The 16,456-nt window shown below is 35.7% G+C and overlaps 2 protein-coding genes and 1 pseudogene across 2 annotated transcripts; 1 reads left to right on the top strand and 2 right to left on the bottom strand.

Moving 5' to 3' along the window:
- Nucleotides 1-1,481: 1,481 nt before the first annotated feature.
- On the bottom strand, nucleotides 1,482-3,421 carry LOC129877229 (organic cation/carnitine transporter 3-like). Its single transcript, XM_055952717.1, has 2 exons — nucleotides 2,974-3,421; nucleotides 1,482-2,791 (listed from the first exon to the last, which is right to left on the bottom strand). Exons 1-2 carry the CDS (start codon nucleotides 3,356-3,358, stop codon nucleotides 1,623-1,625), a joined length of 1,554 nt encoding a protein of 517 aa, XP_055808692.1. The 5' UTR covers nucleotides 3,359-3,421; the 3' UTR covers nucleotides 1,482-1,622.
- A 1,892-nt stretch (nucleotides 3,422-5,313) lies between these two features.
- On the bottom strand, nucleotides 5,314-15,793 carry LOC129877216 (NADH dehydrogenase [ubiquinone] 1 alpha subcomplex subunit 1). The gene is made up of 3 exons (XM_055952703.1): nucleotides 15,597-15,793; nucleotides 15,292-15,414; nucleotides 5,314-5,564 (listed from the first exon to the last, which is right to left on the bottom strand). Exons 1-2 carry the CDS (start codon nucleotides 15,702-15,704, stop codon nucleotides 15,313-15,315), a joined length of 210 nt encoding a protein of 69 aa, XP_055808678.1. The 5' UTR covers nucleotides 15,705-15,793; the 3' UTR covers nucleotides 5,314-5,564; nucleotides 15,292-15,312.
- Nucleotides 8,084-8,862, top strand: LOC129877217 (heat shock 70 kDa protein 4-like; annotated as a pseudogene).
- Nucleotides 15,794-16,456: the final 663 nt, after the last annotated feature.

The raw sequence follows: 16,456 nt of genomic DNA, 5'->3' as shown, positions 1-16,456 counted from the left end.
AAAATTAAAATTATTATTAATAGGAGTCTTTTCCACATAAAAAGAGAATCGTGTGCTTCAATATGCTTTCTTCTTTCAAATACTCAATGTTTGGTGTAATTTTTATATTAGATGCTTCAATTAAATTCCCTTTAAATTAAGCACATATAACCAACTTTCTTTTAAGCTATTTAGTCCTTCGTTTTTCTCTTTAACTTTTTGTTCTTTGTTGTTTATTGCTTACATTTTCAAATTTTAGATTTTATTTTATATTAAGTGATTTATTTTGCTTGGTCATCATTTGAAATTCTTGCATTTGCTCAATTTTTTCATTCATTTTTTTATTATTTTAAAAAAATTGTACTAATTAGCATTAAAAAAATGCGGGCACGTATTCAAAAACTAATATTTATCTAACCAAGCACCAAAGAGTACTGCTTATACCGGCATTATAGATGATTCTTTCTTGATAGAAGGGCTATTGTTGATGCTAAATATATCAAAAGGCATATGCATTTTGTAACAACTTATTTTCATGTGGGCGCACGTATACTTTTATTTATTTTTACATCTTGTTTGAATGGTGGTTACCGGTTGTATTCTATTGTTAGTTTAAATACAATATTTGTTTAAATTGTTATTTAAATTCTATTGTATCATATCATTTAAATCCATCGTGAGGTAACGACGAAAAGACTCATTTTATGTAACGATTGATTTGGTGTGATTGCGTCTTTACCTTAATATTTTCTTTTCATTTTGTCTTTATTTATTATTTAATAATTATATTTCATCTTTTACCCTCTCTTTTCGTAGTAGCTTTACCTCGTACCCTACTTTTCTTGTAACTTTATCATTCAAATCATGAATATGTGACAAACAACGAAGAACGATACAATCTATATAAGTATTGTATTTATTAAAATAATACAATATAATACAATACGATACAATACAATCTAACAACCATCCAAACAAAGTGTTAGAGTCTGTAATGACAAAGTCAGTTTATCTAAGTTCTACTTCCAATAAAAAACTATCATTTTTATTTGATCACATATAAAGTTGATTATTATATGTATATACAACAAAATTTTAATTTAATCTTTTATCTTGGATAAATATACAACAACATTACTGAATTTACAACAATATCACTTATATATGAACGTCACAGTTAACAACCTTGCAAAGCGCGGACTACTTTACTAGCTATTCACGATCACTATACTAAAAATAGATGTCCAATAATATTTGTCTAATTTATGAAATCAAGAGATAATTTTAATTTAGTTTCTAATTTACCTTTATTATTAATTATTAGTCATTTCTTTATTACATTTTTCAAGACATTATATTTATTATATTCAAAGGATGATATGGTAAAACTATCCTTCTATTTATATTATTTTAAGAATTGTGCAAATCAATAGTGGACGAGTATTGTTGGACAGATAAAGTATTTCCATCTTCTTGGAACTATACAAGCTTGCATTTTCAAGTTATATCCTCAAACAAGTGTGAATTTCATTGAATGATTGAAATGTGTGGAGATTCCACAAAGGCACCAATCTAAAAACTATAACATAAATAAATAAGTAAACTTGAAATGTCGAAATTTATTGAGAATTCAGAAACAATACTTAACAGACAAATGTTATGTCATTATTCTCCTCTTCATCCATTGTATCACTAAGTGTTGTTCCATTTGTTTCTGGCAAAAACACAACAAAACAACCACATGTTGCTATGCTCAAACCGAACACACCAAAAGAAAACCACTTGTTGTTCCTACCAACTGCGATTAGCATCGGACTAAAGGCTCCTCCGAGAACCATAGCTTGTCTCACCATTGCGACCGCGGAGTTCCTCACACACGTTGGAAAAAGTTCCAATGTGTAGATCAATAGAATACTAAACGTTGTACACGCACTGAAATATGAAATCAATTCAATCCCTATTTGCAATCCTTTGAATTTTCCTCCCTCAATTATAACACAACCTATGCTGAAAATTCCACTTACCATAGCAAATCCTAGTAGTGAACCTTTCCTACTAAGCTTCCCAATACATAAAAGAATCAAAATAGAAGATGGCAATTCGGATAACGCATTCACTGTAATACTTAGGTAGAGATTGATATTTAAACTTCCAACACCTAATGGCATACCATAGTAAGTCATGCCAATACCAAATCCAACAAACATCACTGTCATTAGTCGACGAAAAGACCAATTTCTCTCCACTAACATCTTGATAGCTGAATAGAGATCGATCGTGTTGTTGTTGTTGAGTACTTCTTGATTTTCTAATTCCATGAACGATCCGAAAAAGCTTAAGGTTAAACTACTTCTTGTTGCTGGAGGTGCAATGCTTTTTAAAGTTTGGACAAATCCTTGCTTGTTCCCTTTGATATATAGCCATCTTGGAGATTCACTAACAATGAAATGGACTAAGAATGAGTATAAAATAGTAGGCAAACAAGTCCAAAGATAAAGAATTCTCCATGAAGATCCTCTGTTTATATAAGCCAAAGTTGGTAAAGAAAGAAACCCTGTAGTGAAACAGAGGAAGCCAATGACTCCAACTTGGCCACGCCATCGCTGTCCTACGAGCTCTGTAGACAAGACAAGCGCGCAAGTTCCAATTGTAGCTCTTCCGAATCCAGAAAGAAACCTCAAGAATGAATACATCCATATATTGGTGGAAAAAGCAGTGATTGCTCCAGTAATAGACATTAGAAGACATGACAAAATCAGGCTGTTTTTTCGACCAAGCGAGGAGTCAGCTAAGGTTGATAGAAGGAAACCTCCTGCAAGCAAAAGGCGAACCCCGAGTGCTAGGAATGAATTCAGTTGAGCTCATGCAAAAAAAAAAAAAATCATGAAAAGTAGTACATGTCGAAGAAATTAAATTGGACAAAATGAAGTAGATGTTTGACTCGTTATCAAAACACTAAACTCGTTAAATTCAAATCTTGAATCTGTCTTGTACCTGTAAGACATCCCATGAAGAAGGAAGATGTGGGGAGGCCAGCAACGATCGATCCACCACATTGTAAAGACCACTCTGAAACAACTGAAATTTGGACAGGTAAATCCCATGCCCATGTACCCTTTGGGAGAGTACAAAAATTGTTGTCAATAAATGAAGAAGAATTACTACATGATATGCAATGCCAAGAAGATTGTGCATCAGTGAAAACACTGATAAAAGTTTGTTGAGCATCAAAGAACCAAGCAAGAGAGACAAAAATGGCTTGTAAAAATTGTGCCCATCCAAATTCTCCTATGCAACTTTCTATTGTTTCATCAAGAGATGATCCTGATTTTCTCTTCAATTTTCCATCACTTACGAATGGTTCTGTTTTCTCAGCCATTTTGTAATTTGTCTAACATGTATCTAATTGATGAAAGTATATGAAAAAAGAATGTGTGTGGGAATGCCTATATTTGTGCAAAAGAATGTGTGGGGTGCCTACATATATTCAAAAGAATGTGCAGGAATGCCTATATATGTTGGGTTTAAGAAAGTTGTGAATTGGGAAATGTGGAGAACCAAATAAAGAGAAATTAAAAACTCATTTCTCCCTCATTGACCGAAGAATGAAAAAGTTTTATTCTTATATTAGGAAACACTTTCTTTTAACTCTTAAAGAGTTAAGTAAAGGGTGTTTCTCGTGATATATTTGTTTTTGGCTTCGGCTTTGACAACTAATGCGATTGACTGATAATCTTATTAATTAAATTTTTTTTTCTAATATTAATCCGCTGAATTATTTATTAATTAATTAATTAATTCAGAGAATTATTGAATTAATTAATTCGTAAAACAGAATTAACTAAGGACAATTCATGGATTTGGAAAGGACACCATGCCTGTTTTGAACAGATGAAACTGTTCCAAACAGATGAATTCGCACTTACTGTTAGCTATAAATAGAGATGTTTTCTCTCAGTTTCTACATCGAATTTTCCCACTCTTCCGCATACATTTCTTATAAACAAAGTAGAGTCTTTGTATGATTTCGTTACTGACTTTTGAGTTCGCTAAAGTTATTGAAGTTTGAGGTGCCGCTACTTCTTTAACAGGTATATCCGTTTTATCCTGTGGGAAAATAATCCACAACCTCAAGTACAGTGAGGGGATTAAATTTCTTAAAGTCACACAGTGAATTCTATGATCTTGGATATTTGTTTATTATATTTAAACTTTTTGTTTATCTTTGTTCTTCTTATATTCTTGTTGAATACATAACCCAAGATATATATTTAAAATATTTGCACCAGTACCCTAGATATATATTTAAAATATCAACTTGCACAAGTTTGAAAATTCATTAAAGATTTGGTGTTTGTTTGGCTTAACTTATTTTAAGCAGTTTGCTTACAAGCTAAAAAAAATAAGTTATGGTAGCCCAACTTCTTTTTTTTGGCTTATAAATTATTTTCAGCTTATAAGTTGCTTTAGATAAGTTAAGTCAAACAGACCCAATTATTTTTTGGGCTTATTTTAATCAAAAAATGATTTTAAGTTGGCCAGTCAAACACTCAAAAAACTAAAAACAGCTTATAAACAACTTATAAGATAATCCAAACGGGCTCTTAGTAGCTTTTGTTCAGCTGGATTTAGTAGATTTTGTTCAAACAAGATAATTATGTTTAGAAATTCATTTAAAAAGTAGATATACTCCCTCTGTTTCAATTTATGTGTTATATTTCGGTTTCGAGAGTCAAATTTTCTCATTTTGACCATAAATTCAGATATAGAATCTTTTAAGTATTTTAAAATGAAATTTACATATTTGAAAACTATATATAAAGTAGTATAAATCACACTCCTACAAACGTGGTGGAGCACATTTCCCCAAGCACCTTTCATGGAATATATGATGGCACGTTTCATATTGAAATGATTTTGTTAAAAATAATTAATGATGTATATATGTAATTCATTTTCTGTACCGGAAACTTCTGCTACAAAATTATTTCATAAGTAGGTAGACATGCATTTATTGATCTGTTTCCACTTTAATTGGCTCTGCTAAGACTTTATGTATATATGTTTGCCCAAACGATATGAATACTATATTTGATCATTTCATCTGCCATTTTAATGTAAGATAGTGTATATCCACTAGAATTATGATTTTTCCAATTAACGGAATCATAATTTTTCGAGGGCTCTAGGCACTGTTGAAAATCTGCACCTCCAGGTTACCTTTTCCTGAATTATCATAACTTTTCAACTTTTTTTTTCCTTTTGCCTAATAAGTAACATATATCTTTTGCCCAGGTACCAATTATACAGTGCTTTTAGTGGTACAGAAAGAAATTCCAGTCAAATCACTCTTTTCAAGTAGAGAGTCGATGAATACTAGTGAAAATTCCAATTTGCAAATGTCCAAACACAAACCAACAACTGCACCAGATTCAACAAAGAAGCATTTCACAACTGTCTCATTGTCATAAAGCTCATAGGCTATGGAAAACCAGCAACAGGAGAAGGAAGAACGACGATACTAAAGTACTTTGCACATGATCTAGAGCCTCAAAGACCATTTTATTCCCAAACGCAGGTTTTTCCTGCAAGGCCACAAAACAATGTACAATGTAAGTACAAGTTTGCTGCACGTGAATACATCATAACAGAAAGTTATAATCTTAACCAATGCACTGTTCATTCATGCCAAATATTTTGAAACTGAGTAGGAAAAGAGCCACCTCCAATTCCAGCATGATAATGGAATCCACGGAATTCCAAAAATACACAAGCGGGACAATGAACTTGAAGAATTACAATGATAAAAAAATCAAATTAACAAGGTCACATGCATCTACAGCTTATAAAATCTCAACTTTTCAGTATCAAGTGTCAACCATGCATTTCATGATGCCCAGAAATAAAACAAATAAATAAAGAAGAGTGTCTTCGTTTTTGCTTTATGGATAAATTGTCTTCAGGAGCTTCCTTAGTCGAGTGATCGAAAAGAACAATCTCGTCGATTAAGCAGTAGCATTTAGTTAGTGAGACAATTATTAAAGGGGTTCAGGCTCATATATTTTGGTTATGAGGCAAGGCAGACAGGATTTAAAAGTCAATACACATTGACTATCAGTTCATTGCCTTTGTATCAGCTCATTATCTTTACAAAGGGCTCGTAATCAGTCAAGTGGATTCACTAGTTCGAACAATGAAGAAGAAATGCCTATTGACAATTTCAATACCGATGAAGCTTGTAGTAATTGGAAGAAAATTCTGAAATTGATGAAGTAACTTGGATACTGATTGAGGAAAATTGGAAAGAAATAGAGCTTAACCCCCCACCCCCCACAATGGTCCAGAAAATAACAGGGAAGTACCTAACATGGACTAAACCGCATAAACATCTCGCTCTTAAATTTTGAATAAGGTAATCTAAAGAGTGATTCAAAAATGATACTCGAATCAGCTCCAGATTCTAGGTTCAACAAAATGGGAAATTTGTGAATAGCTGGCATTAGCCTGAACTGCAAGGTCTACAACCTTGATACCATTTTTGAGAAATAGAAGTACAAAGTAATAGCTTGTCCTGAAGATTATAAAAGAATATATGATAACAGTGTGATTGCACGATAAATCATACATAATGATATGATTCAGTAAGAAGTCATATTTGTGAGAAATATAGGAGAAAAATATTATTGAATTGTGTCTCTACATTATTACATAGTCCTGATCGATGAGACTCGCCGCGGAGTTAACGCTAAGCTGGAGGATTGGAGACATACCTTGGAGTCTAAAGGGTTTAAGTTGAGTAGGACAAAGACAGAGTACTTAGAGTGCAAGTTCAGTGAGACACCTCAGGAGGTTGACGTTGAAGTTAGGCTTGGTGCTCAGGCCATCCAAAAGAGAAGTAGTTGCAAGTATCTTGGGTCTATCATGCAAGGCAGCGGGGAGATTGACGATGATGTCACACATCGTATTGGGGTAGGGTGGATGAAATGGAGGCTCGCTTCGGGAGTGCTATGTGACAAGAATGTGCCACCAAAACTTAAGGGCAAGTTCTACAAAGTGGTGGTTAGACCGGCTATGCTGTATGGGGCGGAGTGTTGGCCAGTTAAGACTTCTCACATTCAAAAGATGAAAGTTGCTGAGATGAGAATGCTGAGATGGATGTGTGGGCACACCAGGAGCGACAGGATTAGAAATGAGGCTATTCGGGACAAGGTAGGAGTGGCCTCGGTGGAAGACAAGATGCGGGAAATACGACTGAGATGGTATGGACATGTGAAGAGGAGAGACACAGATGCGCCAGTGCGGAGGTGTGAGAGGCTGGCCATGGATGGTTACAGAAGAGGTAGGGGTAGGCCGAAGAAGTATTGGGGAGAGGTGATTAGACAGGACATGGCGCAGTTACAGCTTACGGAGGACATGACCTTAGATAGGAGGGTGTGGAGGACCCACATTAGGGTAGAAGTCTAGTTCATAGTCTCGTTATTCTTCTCTATTCATAGGTGTAGTAGTGCATTACGATCTCTTGCGCTTTGACTTCTGATTTCTGTTATTTCTGTTATTATTTATTACTTTCTATGCTTTGATTACTCAATTTTACCTGTGAAGCTTTCATTATTTATTTAATCGTTATTTGTTATTAGTCTTTATTTATTTGTATTTATTTGTTATCTATTTGTTATTTGTTTGTTGTTTTTCTCATAAAGCTTTTAATTTTCTATTCTTATCTAACATTTTTTATGCATTTATGCTTTTACTGAGCCGAGGGTCTCCAGGAAACAGCCGTCCTACCTTGGTAGGAGTAAGGTCTGCGTACATTCTACCCTCCCCAGACCCCATGTTGTGGGATTTCACTGGGTTGTTGTTGTTGTTGTTGTACCCTATTTATAGACACTACAATACAATATTTTACCTAGTAGGACACTATTTACTATTTCTATTCCTATTAATATTCCTATTTCTATTCCTACTCTAAGTAGGATTGTATATACCTATTCCTATTCTAACACTCCCCCTCAAGCTAGTGCGTACAAGTCATATGTACCTAGCTTGTTACAAATGTAACTAATACGAGGACCCTTTCATCCACTTCTCAGACCACAGTTGAGATTGATTCTCTTTATGAGGGTATTGATTTCTATTCCACCATTACCCATGCTAGATTTGAAGAGCTTAACATGGATCTGTTCAGAAAGTGTATGGAACCAGTTTGAAAAGTGTTTCAGAGATGCTAAGATGGACAGGAACTCTATTCATGAGTTGTACTTGTGGGTGGCTCCACCAAGATTCCCAAGGTTCAGCAGCTCCTGCAAGACTTTTTCAATGGGAAGGAGCTCTGCAAGAGCATCAACCCTGATGAAGCTGTTGCTTATGGTGCTGCTGTAATATATAATGTAATGGTGGAGTTGGTAATGAGAAGGTGGAAGACGTGTTGTTGTTGGATGTTACACCTTTTTCCCTTGTACTTGAAACTGCTGATGGTGTCATGACTGTGTTGATCCCCAGAAACACCACTATCCCAACCAAGAAAGAGCAGCTCTTCTCAACCTACTCAGACAATCAACCTAGTGTGTTGATCCAGTTCTATAAATGTGAAAGAATTAGGACCAGGGACAACAATTTGCTTGGCAAATTTGGACTCTCTGGTATTCCTCCTACTCTCAGGGGAGTTCCTCGGATTTTGACATTGATGCCAATGGTATCTTGAATGTTTCTGTTGAGGACAAGACTACTAGACAAAAGAACAAGATCACCATCACCAACGACAAGGGCTGACTCTCCAAGGAGGAGATTGAAAAGATTGTTTCAAACCATAGAGTGACTTACACAATCGACATACAAGGCTACCAAACTCCCCCTAAGCAACAAAACTAGGTGGTTGCTCCATCTAGACTTCTTCACAATGTAGCAGTCGTTGAAAAAGTGCTCAAAATCTGGTATAAAATATATGGATCGTCTTGAAATCAATAGATGAGTCGACATTGAACAAGAAATTCACAGAAAAATTGGTCAGAACATACTCATGCATCAGAGTGTTAAATTTGATGGCTGAAAGTGGTCACAATCTGAGAAATAAAATTATATGGGTAGGGTCGAAATGATGGCACAACCCTTCTGAAAAATAGAAATTATATGTGTAGATCGGAATGATGGCACGATCCTACACAAATAAGAAAGTAGTCACCGAAAAGATGGCACGGTGCTACGTAAATCGGATATGAAAAAGTAGTCACCAGAAAGATGAGCTACACAAACTGAATATGAGAAAGTAGTCACCGGAAAGATGGCACGGTGCTATACAAATATGATATGAAAAAGTAGTCACCAGAATGATGCACGGTGCTACACAAATCAGATATGAGAAAGTAGTCTGAAAAAATGCACAGTACTACGCAAATTAAATATGAAAAAAAAAGTAGTCACCGGAAGATACATGGTGCTACGCAAATTAGATATGAGAAAATAGTCACCGAAAAGATACACGATGACCTCGACTTTTGCTAACATAATCATTGGCCAGACGGGTGACATATGGGAAATAGCCGCCCGCCGGCAGCAGAAGCTTTTTTTGATGATCTACTAAGATCGTAGAGGCTCTGATACCATATGAGAAATATAGAAGAAAAAATATTATTGAATTGTGTCTCTACATTATTACACAGAGACCCTATTTATAGACACTACAATACAATTTTTTACCTAATAGGACACTATTTACTATTTCTATTCCTATTAATATTCTTATTTCTATTCCTACTCTAAGTAGGATTGTATATACCTATTCCTATTCTAACAATATTAACTACAAGTTTTTTTCAGAAAGCCAGAATTTACCAGGAACTAAACTTACAAGAGTTGATATAGACACTAGTGTCAATGACTGCATCCGACTATTCTTACTTTGGTTTAAACTCCTTGTTTGTTAACTGATCAACAACATACGAGATCCATCTCTCCAAATTTTATTGACTCATTTTCGGAATAACTCACCATTTAATCGGTGAATTTTCTAGATTCTTTGGGAACCCCTAAAAAGACACTAGTAGCATAAAGGAAAGCAACAAGGATGTTTGCTCAAATTTGGATACCCCCAAATCTCAAAAAAGAAAAAAAAGGTACCACATCTCTAATTAGCACTTGCATAACAAAAGGCAATCAAGTTCTGATAGCCCCATATTTAACCCCATAATGAATCAGGGCATTGTGAGTGCCACATCCATCCCTATCATCAATATTGATCAACGAATATATAGTTAACTGAACATAATTGGGTTTATCGCAATTAAAAACTGCAATATATGGTCCCATCCAGACTGTTAGTGGCCAGCAGATGGCCAAATCTCCCATATCTCGCCATTCTGATATAACTCCTCCAAACTTCCATTCTCCCATTTTTCGAACAAATTTTCCTAAGACTAGGATCCATAGCATGTTGCAGGTGTACAAAAAGATTTTGGATTTGAAAATCGAAAAGAAAAAAAGAAAGAAGTGAATCTCAACTTTGGCAAATTTGAGAATTTCTTCAAAAGAGGCAATTCTAAATTTCCTAAATTAGCACCCCAAGGGTGTGGCCTAGTGGTCAATGAAGTGGTTAAGAACCCTAAAGTCTCAGGTTCAAAACTCAATGGAGACAAAAAAAACACTAGGTGATTCTTCTCATATGTCCAAGCCTTGGTGGACAGAGTTACCTTATACCTGTTACTGGTGGGAGGTGACAGGTATCCCGTAGAATTAGTTGAGGTGCCCGAAAGCTGGTCCGGACACCACGGTCATCAAGAAAAAATCCTAAATTAACTTATTGATTATATATATTACTTCATAATAGTCAGCATGTTTTAGTGTTTTTTAAAAAAATTGCTCCTCTTTTGGATCAACTGTCTATAGTTTCTTTAGTCTCACTTTGCGAAGCAGTAATCAATACTATGTTTATTTATGAAATTTAAAATTCTCTTTTCTGAGGTAAGTCCATTCTTTTTTTTGATTTTCAAGCCCAAAATCTTTTTTTAACCATTCAATATGCTATGCATCTCAGTTATTTGAATAAAATTTGTACAAAAAATGGGAGAATGGAAGCTTGGAGAATTTTTACACTGGTTTTAATGGCAAGATAAGGGAGGATTAGGCCATTTTCTAGCGACTTCCGGTGGAGCTAGAGGATTTTAAAGGAGCATACATTAAAAACTGCAATATATAGCTCCATATGGATGTAATGCTCGCTCGCAAGGATAGTCCGGATGGAGCTATACATCGCATTTTTTAATTGCGATAAACCCAGTTATGTCCAGTACAGTTTTGACGTCCCATTTTCGTGATTTAGTTATTTTTTGTATCATCTCCAAACTCTAGGAGATAGCCTAGAATCTACACTATTTTTCAATGAACATCACTGAATATGCAACGGAGAGTATCATCACCATAGTGCTAGTGAGAAATAGGCATTTCATCCTCCAAATCCACCACCAAACAAATCTGACTTCGTCATTCATGAGAGACTCAGTCAAAACATTCATTGCTTAGGTAAAAACACATGGCCAACCATCTAGATTCATTAAACCAACTTTGGGGCATCCATTAATCATTAGAAAGTGACAAAGTACTGTTAAGAAAACCCATTATCGCTAAATGCCAAGAAAAATAAAGTTTTGGCAGAAAGATTGAAGAAGGTTATGGAGAAGCTAGTCTCAAATCACCAGAATGCCTTTATTAAAGGAAGGCAAATTACAGATGCATCTCTGATTGCAAATGAAGTACTAGACTGGCAGTTAAAACAAGGGGGTGCTGGTATATTATGCAAATTGGATGTTGAGAAAGCTTTTGACAAATTGAATTGGTCCTATCTCGTTTCCATACACAGACAAATGGATTTTGGTGAAAGATGGATTAAATGGATCAACTTCAATATTTCAACTGTGAAATACTCCATTCTCATCAATAGAAGCCCAGTTGGTTTTTTCTCACCTCAAAGAGGATTAACGCAGGGAGATCCACTCTCTCCTTTCCTCTTTATTTTAGCAATGGAGGGGTTGAGCAGAATGCTAGACAAGGCCAAACAAATGCAATGGATAAGTGGTTTTGATGTGGGAAGAGTTAATCCAGTGAACATCTCTCATCTGCATTATGCAGATGACACTTTGATTTTCTGTGGAGCAGACAGGAATCAAGTGCTCTTTTTGAATCTAACTCTGTTTATTTTTGAAGCTCTTTCAGGTCTGCACATTAACATGCTCAAAAGTGTTATGTATCCTGTTAATGCGGTGAACAATATGGAGGAACTAGCAGATATCCTAGGCTGCAATATTGGATCCTTTCCAACCACCTACCTAGGCCTCCCACTTGGGGCAAAATTTAAATCATCTTCCATATGGAGTGGAGTCTTGGAAAAGTTTGAGAAGAAGCTTGCATCGTGGCAAATGCAATATCTTTCAATGGGTGGCAGGTTAACCTCAATAAACAGTGTGCTTGGCAGCATTCCAACTTACTCCATGTCACTATTTTCCCTACCAAGCAAGACTTTGGAGAAATTGGATCAAATCAGGAGGAACTTTTTGTGGGAAGGGAATAGTACTGAGCACAAATTTCATTTAGTCAAATGGGATAAGGTGATGTTGCCAAAGCACTAAGGTGGGCTGGGCATCAAGGATCTGGCCAAGCACAATAAATGTCTACTAATGAAATGGTTGTGGAGATATAAACAAGAGGGCCAAAGTCTTTGGAAGGAAGTGGTTAGGGCAAAGCATGGAAGCCAAGACCACTGGAGTACTAAACAAGCAATCGGCCCACATGGAGTAGGAGTTTGGAAGTGCATAAGCAGGCTTTGGGATGAATTCTCACGAAATCATCATCTGATTGTTGGAAATGGCCAGCATGTCAAGTTTTGGAATGACAGATGGCTGGGAAACATCACTCTAAAGGATGATTTCCCTGCTTTGTTTCAAATAGCCAGCGAGCCAGATGCAACAGTGCAACGTTACAGACATGGAAATTTTTGGAATATAACTTTCAGAAGGAACTTGCAAGATTGGGAAATAGAGGATTTTCTCAAACTGTTACAAGCTCTCAATAGGTTCACAGGAAATGACATTGCACCACACCAGTTCAGATGAGAGATGGGGGCATACTGATGGAGGAAAGTTCACAGTGAAGGCAGCCTACAAGACAGCAATGGACCTAAATGCTATCACTGACAACTGGCCTTGGAAGCTAATCTGGAAGGTTAAACTTCCACCCAAAATTGTTTGTTTTACCTGGACAGCAATGCATGAAGCCACTCTAACACAGGACAACCTTAAAAGGAGGAAGCTTCAAATTATGAATAGATGCTACATGTGCAACAGAGAAGCAGAAACTCATAGCCATCTGTTTCTGCAGTGTCCAGCTGCTGCAGACTTATGGCACATGTTTCTCTCCCTTTTTGGCCTCAGATGGGTAATGCCTAACACTATCAAGGAAGTTTTTGAATGCTGGAGCCACTGGAAAGTTGACAGCACCATCAAAAAGATTTGGAAGATGATACCAGCCTCCATCTTTTGGACTATCTGGAATGAAATAAATAGAAGATGTTTTGATGGCCTCTCAACTAGCCAATCTGTGCTCAAAGCTAAATGTCTTTCGTATTTACATAGGTGGGTTTTTTTGTCCCCAATGGATTCCCCTGATAGCTTTTTAGATTTTGTTTGCTCTATGATAGTGTACAAGAGATAACATACTAGTGCTCACTCTTTTGTAACTACTTTGCATCTTCTTGATGCCATGAATGGAATCAATTACTTCATCTAAAAAAAATCATTTCCAACTATGATAGATCTTTTGGATTATGGGTGAATCAGTAATCACATAAGAATAGAACTTATGATTAACCTACACAATGTTTTTCCTCATAACGTGGAAAGTGGAAACTATTGCTGCTAAAACTGAGGCTAAAGAAGCTCCGATCTTTAAGTTGAAACTTTTAAACCACAGTGGAAACAAAGTGAAGCTTCTTTTAATACTACATTTATGAAGCCCAAAATTGATTGATTAGATGCAAGCTATACTTTCTCGGATACCTGCCAGTGCCACACTAACCTTCAAATACTGTTCTTATACTCCATCAATATTTTAAAATCACCACCTTTTCTCAACTGAACATAATTTCCTAAAGGTTTTTTAGCTGATAACAGCAACGGCGAAAATAGCTCTTCATTAGAGTAATGACCTCATCTACCTGAGAATCTCTAGAGTCTAGTGAGATAAAATAGAAAAGCTTTCAATCACTTTACAAACAATTCCAGTTGTCATTTTCCAAAGAACGAGTAATTAATTTGTTTTCAAAATTATATGGTTGCCACCTTGTAAAGCATAACTTAATTTTCCACTAGGACCCCTAAAAAACTCTGATACTACTGAATACATAAGTTAGCCAGAAAGTTCACAATGAAAATGCATCAGAATGTGAAAGCATGTCTCAGCCATTGTTTATGTACTTATTTATAGATACAACCTTGTCTTATTTTACCTTGATTCCTAATCTCCAAGATCATGGGTACAACTCTTTTTTTAGAATTGAAAATTATGAGTGTCACTTTTATGAAAGTTGCTTATTTACGTTATGATTGATTAGTCATCAAATTATTAGCAATCAGTTGCCTGATAAACCAAGACATTGTAAGAGTTCCACGACTGTCTTCCACTTTACCATGACACAAACTCGCCCTTAGCAACAGCTGGATCGAAAAAGCTCATTTGGCCAAAGATAAAAGCACAATTACGGAAAGTCTTTGGTATTATTTTCCCTCAGCAACTTCTTTGTTTCATTACCTTCTCTTTCAAAAAAAATTAAGGAAAGTTTTTGGTAGGTGGAGGAATGGTAGGTCTAATAAAAGCATCCAAGGGTGTGATCTAACGATCAATAAAATGAGACGTCGACCACAAGAGATCAACGTTAAAATCCTACCAAGGCAGAAACCGCTAGGTGATTGATTTTTTTCCCATCTAGGCAGTGTTACCTGGTACATGTGATGGGGATATCAGGTAAATAATCGAGCTGCGGCATGAACTAATAGGGACAACACGTTATAAAAGGTCTGTTTAAGAAAATGATTTTAAACTCATTTTTCAACTCCAACATTGGAGAAGTATCCGAGCTCATAAGCAAGCTCAGGAACGAAATTTCATCATCAAAGGTCGCCCTTTATCAAAATTTAATCCAAAGTAAGAAAATTTGACAACCAATTAACAGAAGAGAAGCGTAACCCTAATTTGTCTAACAAACAAGAAGAAATCTCCCTCATTAGCATCAAAACAAAATGATAAAATTAAAAGGGCAGCTGATTAAAGTACCATATAATGAGAAAACAATGCCTAAGACGAAGAAGAAGAAGAAGGAGTAGCAAGTATCTCCATCATTTTCTTGTCCCTCCTTTCCATTGCCACATCCCACATGTCATTACCGATGTGCTTCGGCTGCAAACATTAACCCAAGAAAACGAATTGGGTGTCAAAATATGCTGGAAAAAGGATGATAGATAAAACCCAAAAGGGAAAAAGAAACGAATTGGGTGTCAAAATATGCTGGAAAAAGGATGATCGATAAAACCCAAAAGGGAAAAAGATCAAATCTTGGATCTTGGAAAAAGGGGATTTACCCTTCCATGGGCAGCTTTGTGGATGAAATACTGAGCATTGCCCATAACACAAAGGAAACCAGCTATGATTCCCAGTGGAAGAACAGCTTCTAACCACCTTAAACTCATCTTCCTTTCTTCTCGATCGTTGTTCTTTCTCACTCTTATCACAGATTGATTTGCAGCAAACCCACTCTAGAGAAAATGGATGCTGCCATTCCCTTTTGTCCATTAATCCTCTTAACTCAACTCTCGTTGGTAAAACTGGGCCATAACTTGGTCCAGGCCCATTTTGTATCTGCTTGATAGGCCTGGCCTGGTCTCTCTGTATGGAAAATTTCAGAAATAGCCTACTTTAGAGTGAAAATCACTCTACTTAGCTATATTTTTCCTATAATTCGTAGCTATATTTTAGTTTGTCATAGGATACACTCAGGGGCCATTTGGTTACTGGATAACAGTTGAGTTATTCAAGTATAAAATATTGCATAAGTTTTATCATATTTGGTAGTATTTTTGTGTAAGGTATAAAATTCAACACACATAATATTATGTTTGGTTAGAAAATTAGAAAATCACATAACTAATACATGTGTAAGTTATTAGTCATCTATGTATTATTTTATGCGGAAAAGAAAATAGAATAAGTTATACATAAATAACTAATACCTGAATAAAAATACAAATTGACAACTTTACCCTTTACTCTCAATCAAATATACTCCACACCTTTTTAGAAAACATTCAGATCCTCACTAAATCAACAACTTTCCATCCCAAGGATTTTGATAGATGAACGCATTGATCTTGTGAAAACTTACAGATGATCCCTTAGTTGGTCTAAAAGCAATATCAAACTAACACCACAGAACCAAATATGA

The sequence above is a fragment of the Solanum dulcamara genome, chromosome 12, assembly GCF_947179165.1.
Source record: "Solanum dulcamara chromosome 12, daSolDulc1.2, whole genome shotgun sequence".
Lineage (NCBI taxonomy): Eukaryota > Viridiplantae > Streptophyta > Magnoliopsida > Solanales > Solanaceae > Solanum > Solanum dulcamara.
The sequence above is the reverse complement of the archived record's forward strand: the minus strand, read 5'-3'. Positions and strand labels throughout refer to the sequence as shown.

Excerpts from the sequence above, each read along its gene's own strand:
- LOC129877229 (XM_055952717.1), bottom strand. The coding sequence starts at position 3,358 with ATGGCTGAGAAAACAGAACCATTCGTAAGTGATGGAAAATTGAAGAGA. Across the intron at positions 2,792-2,973 it reads CTTCATGGGATGTCTTACAG|GAGGTTTCCTTCTATCAACC; the intron begins GTACAAGACAGA and ends TTTTGCTTGCAG.
- LOC129877216 (XM_055952703.1), bottom strand. The coding sequence starts at position 15,704 with ATGAGTTTAAGGTGGTTAGAAGCTGTTCTTCCACTGGGAATCATAGCT. Across the intron at positions 15,415-15,596 it reads ACAAAGCTGCCCATGGAAGG|CCGAAGCACATCGGTAATGA; the intron begins GTAAATCCCCTT and ends TAATGTTTGCAG.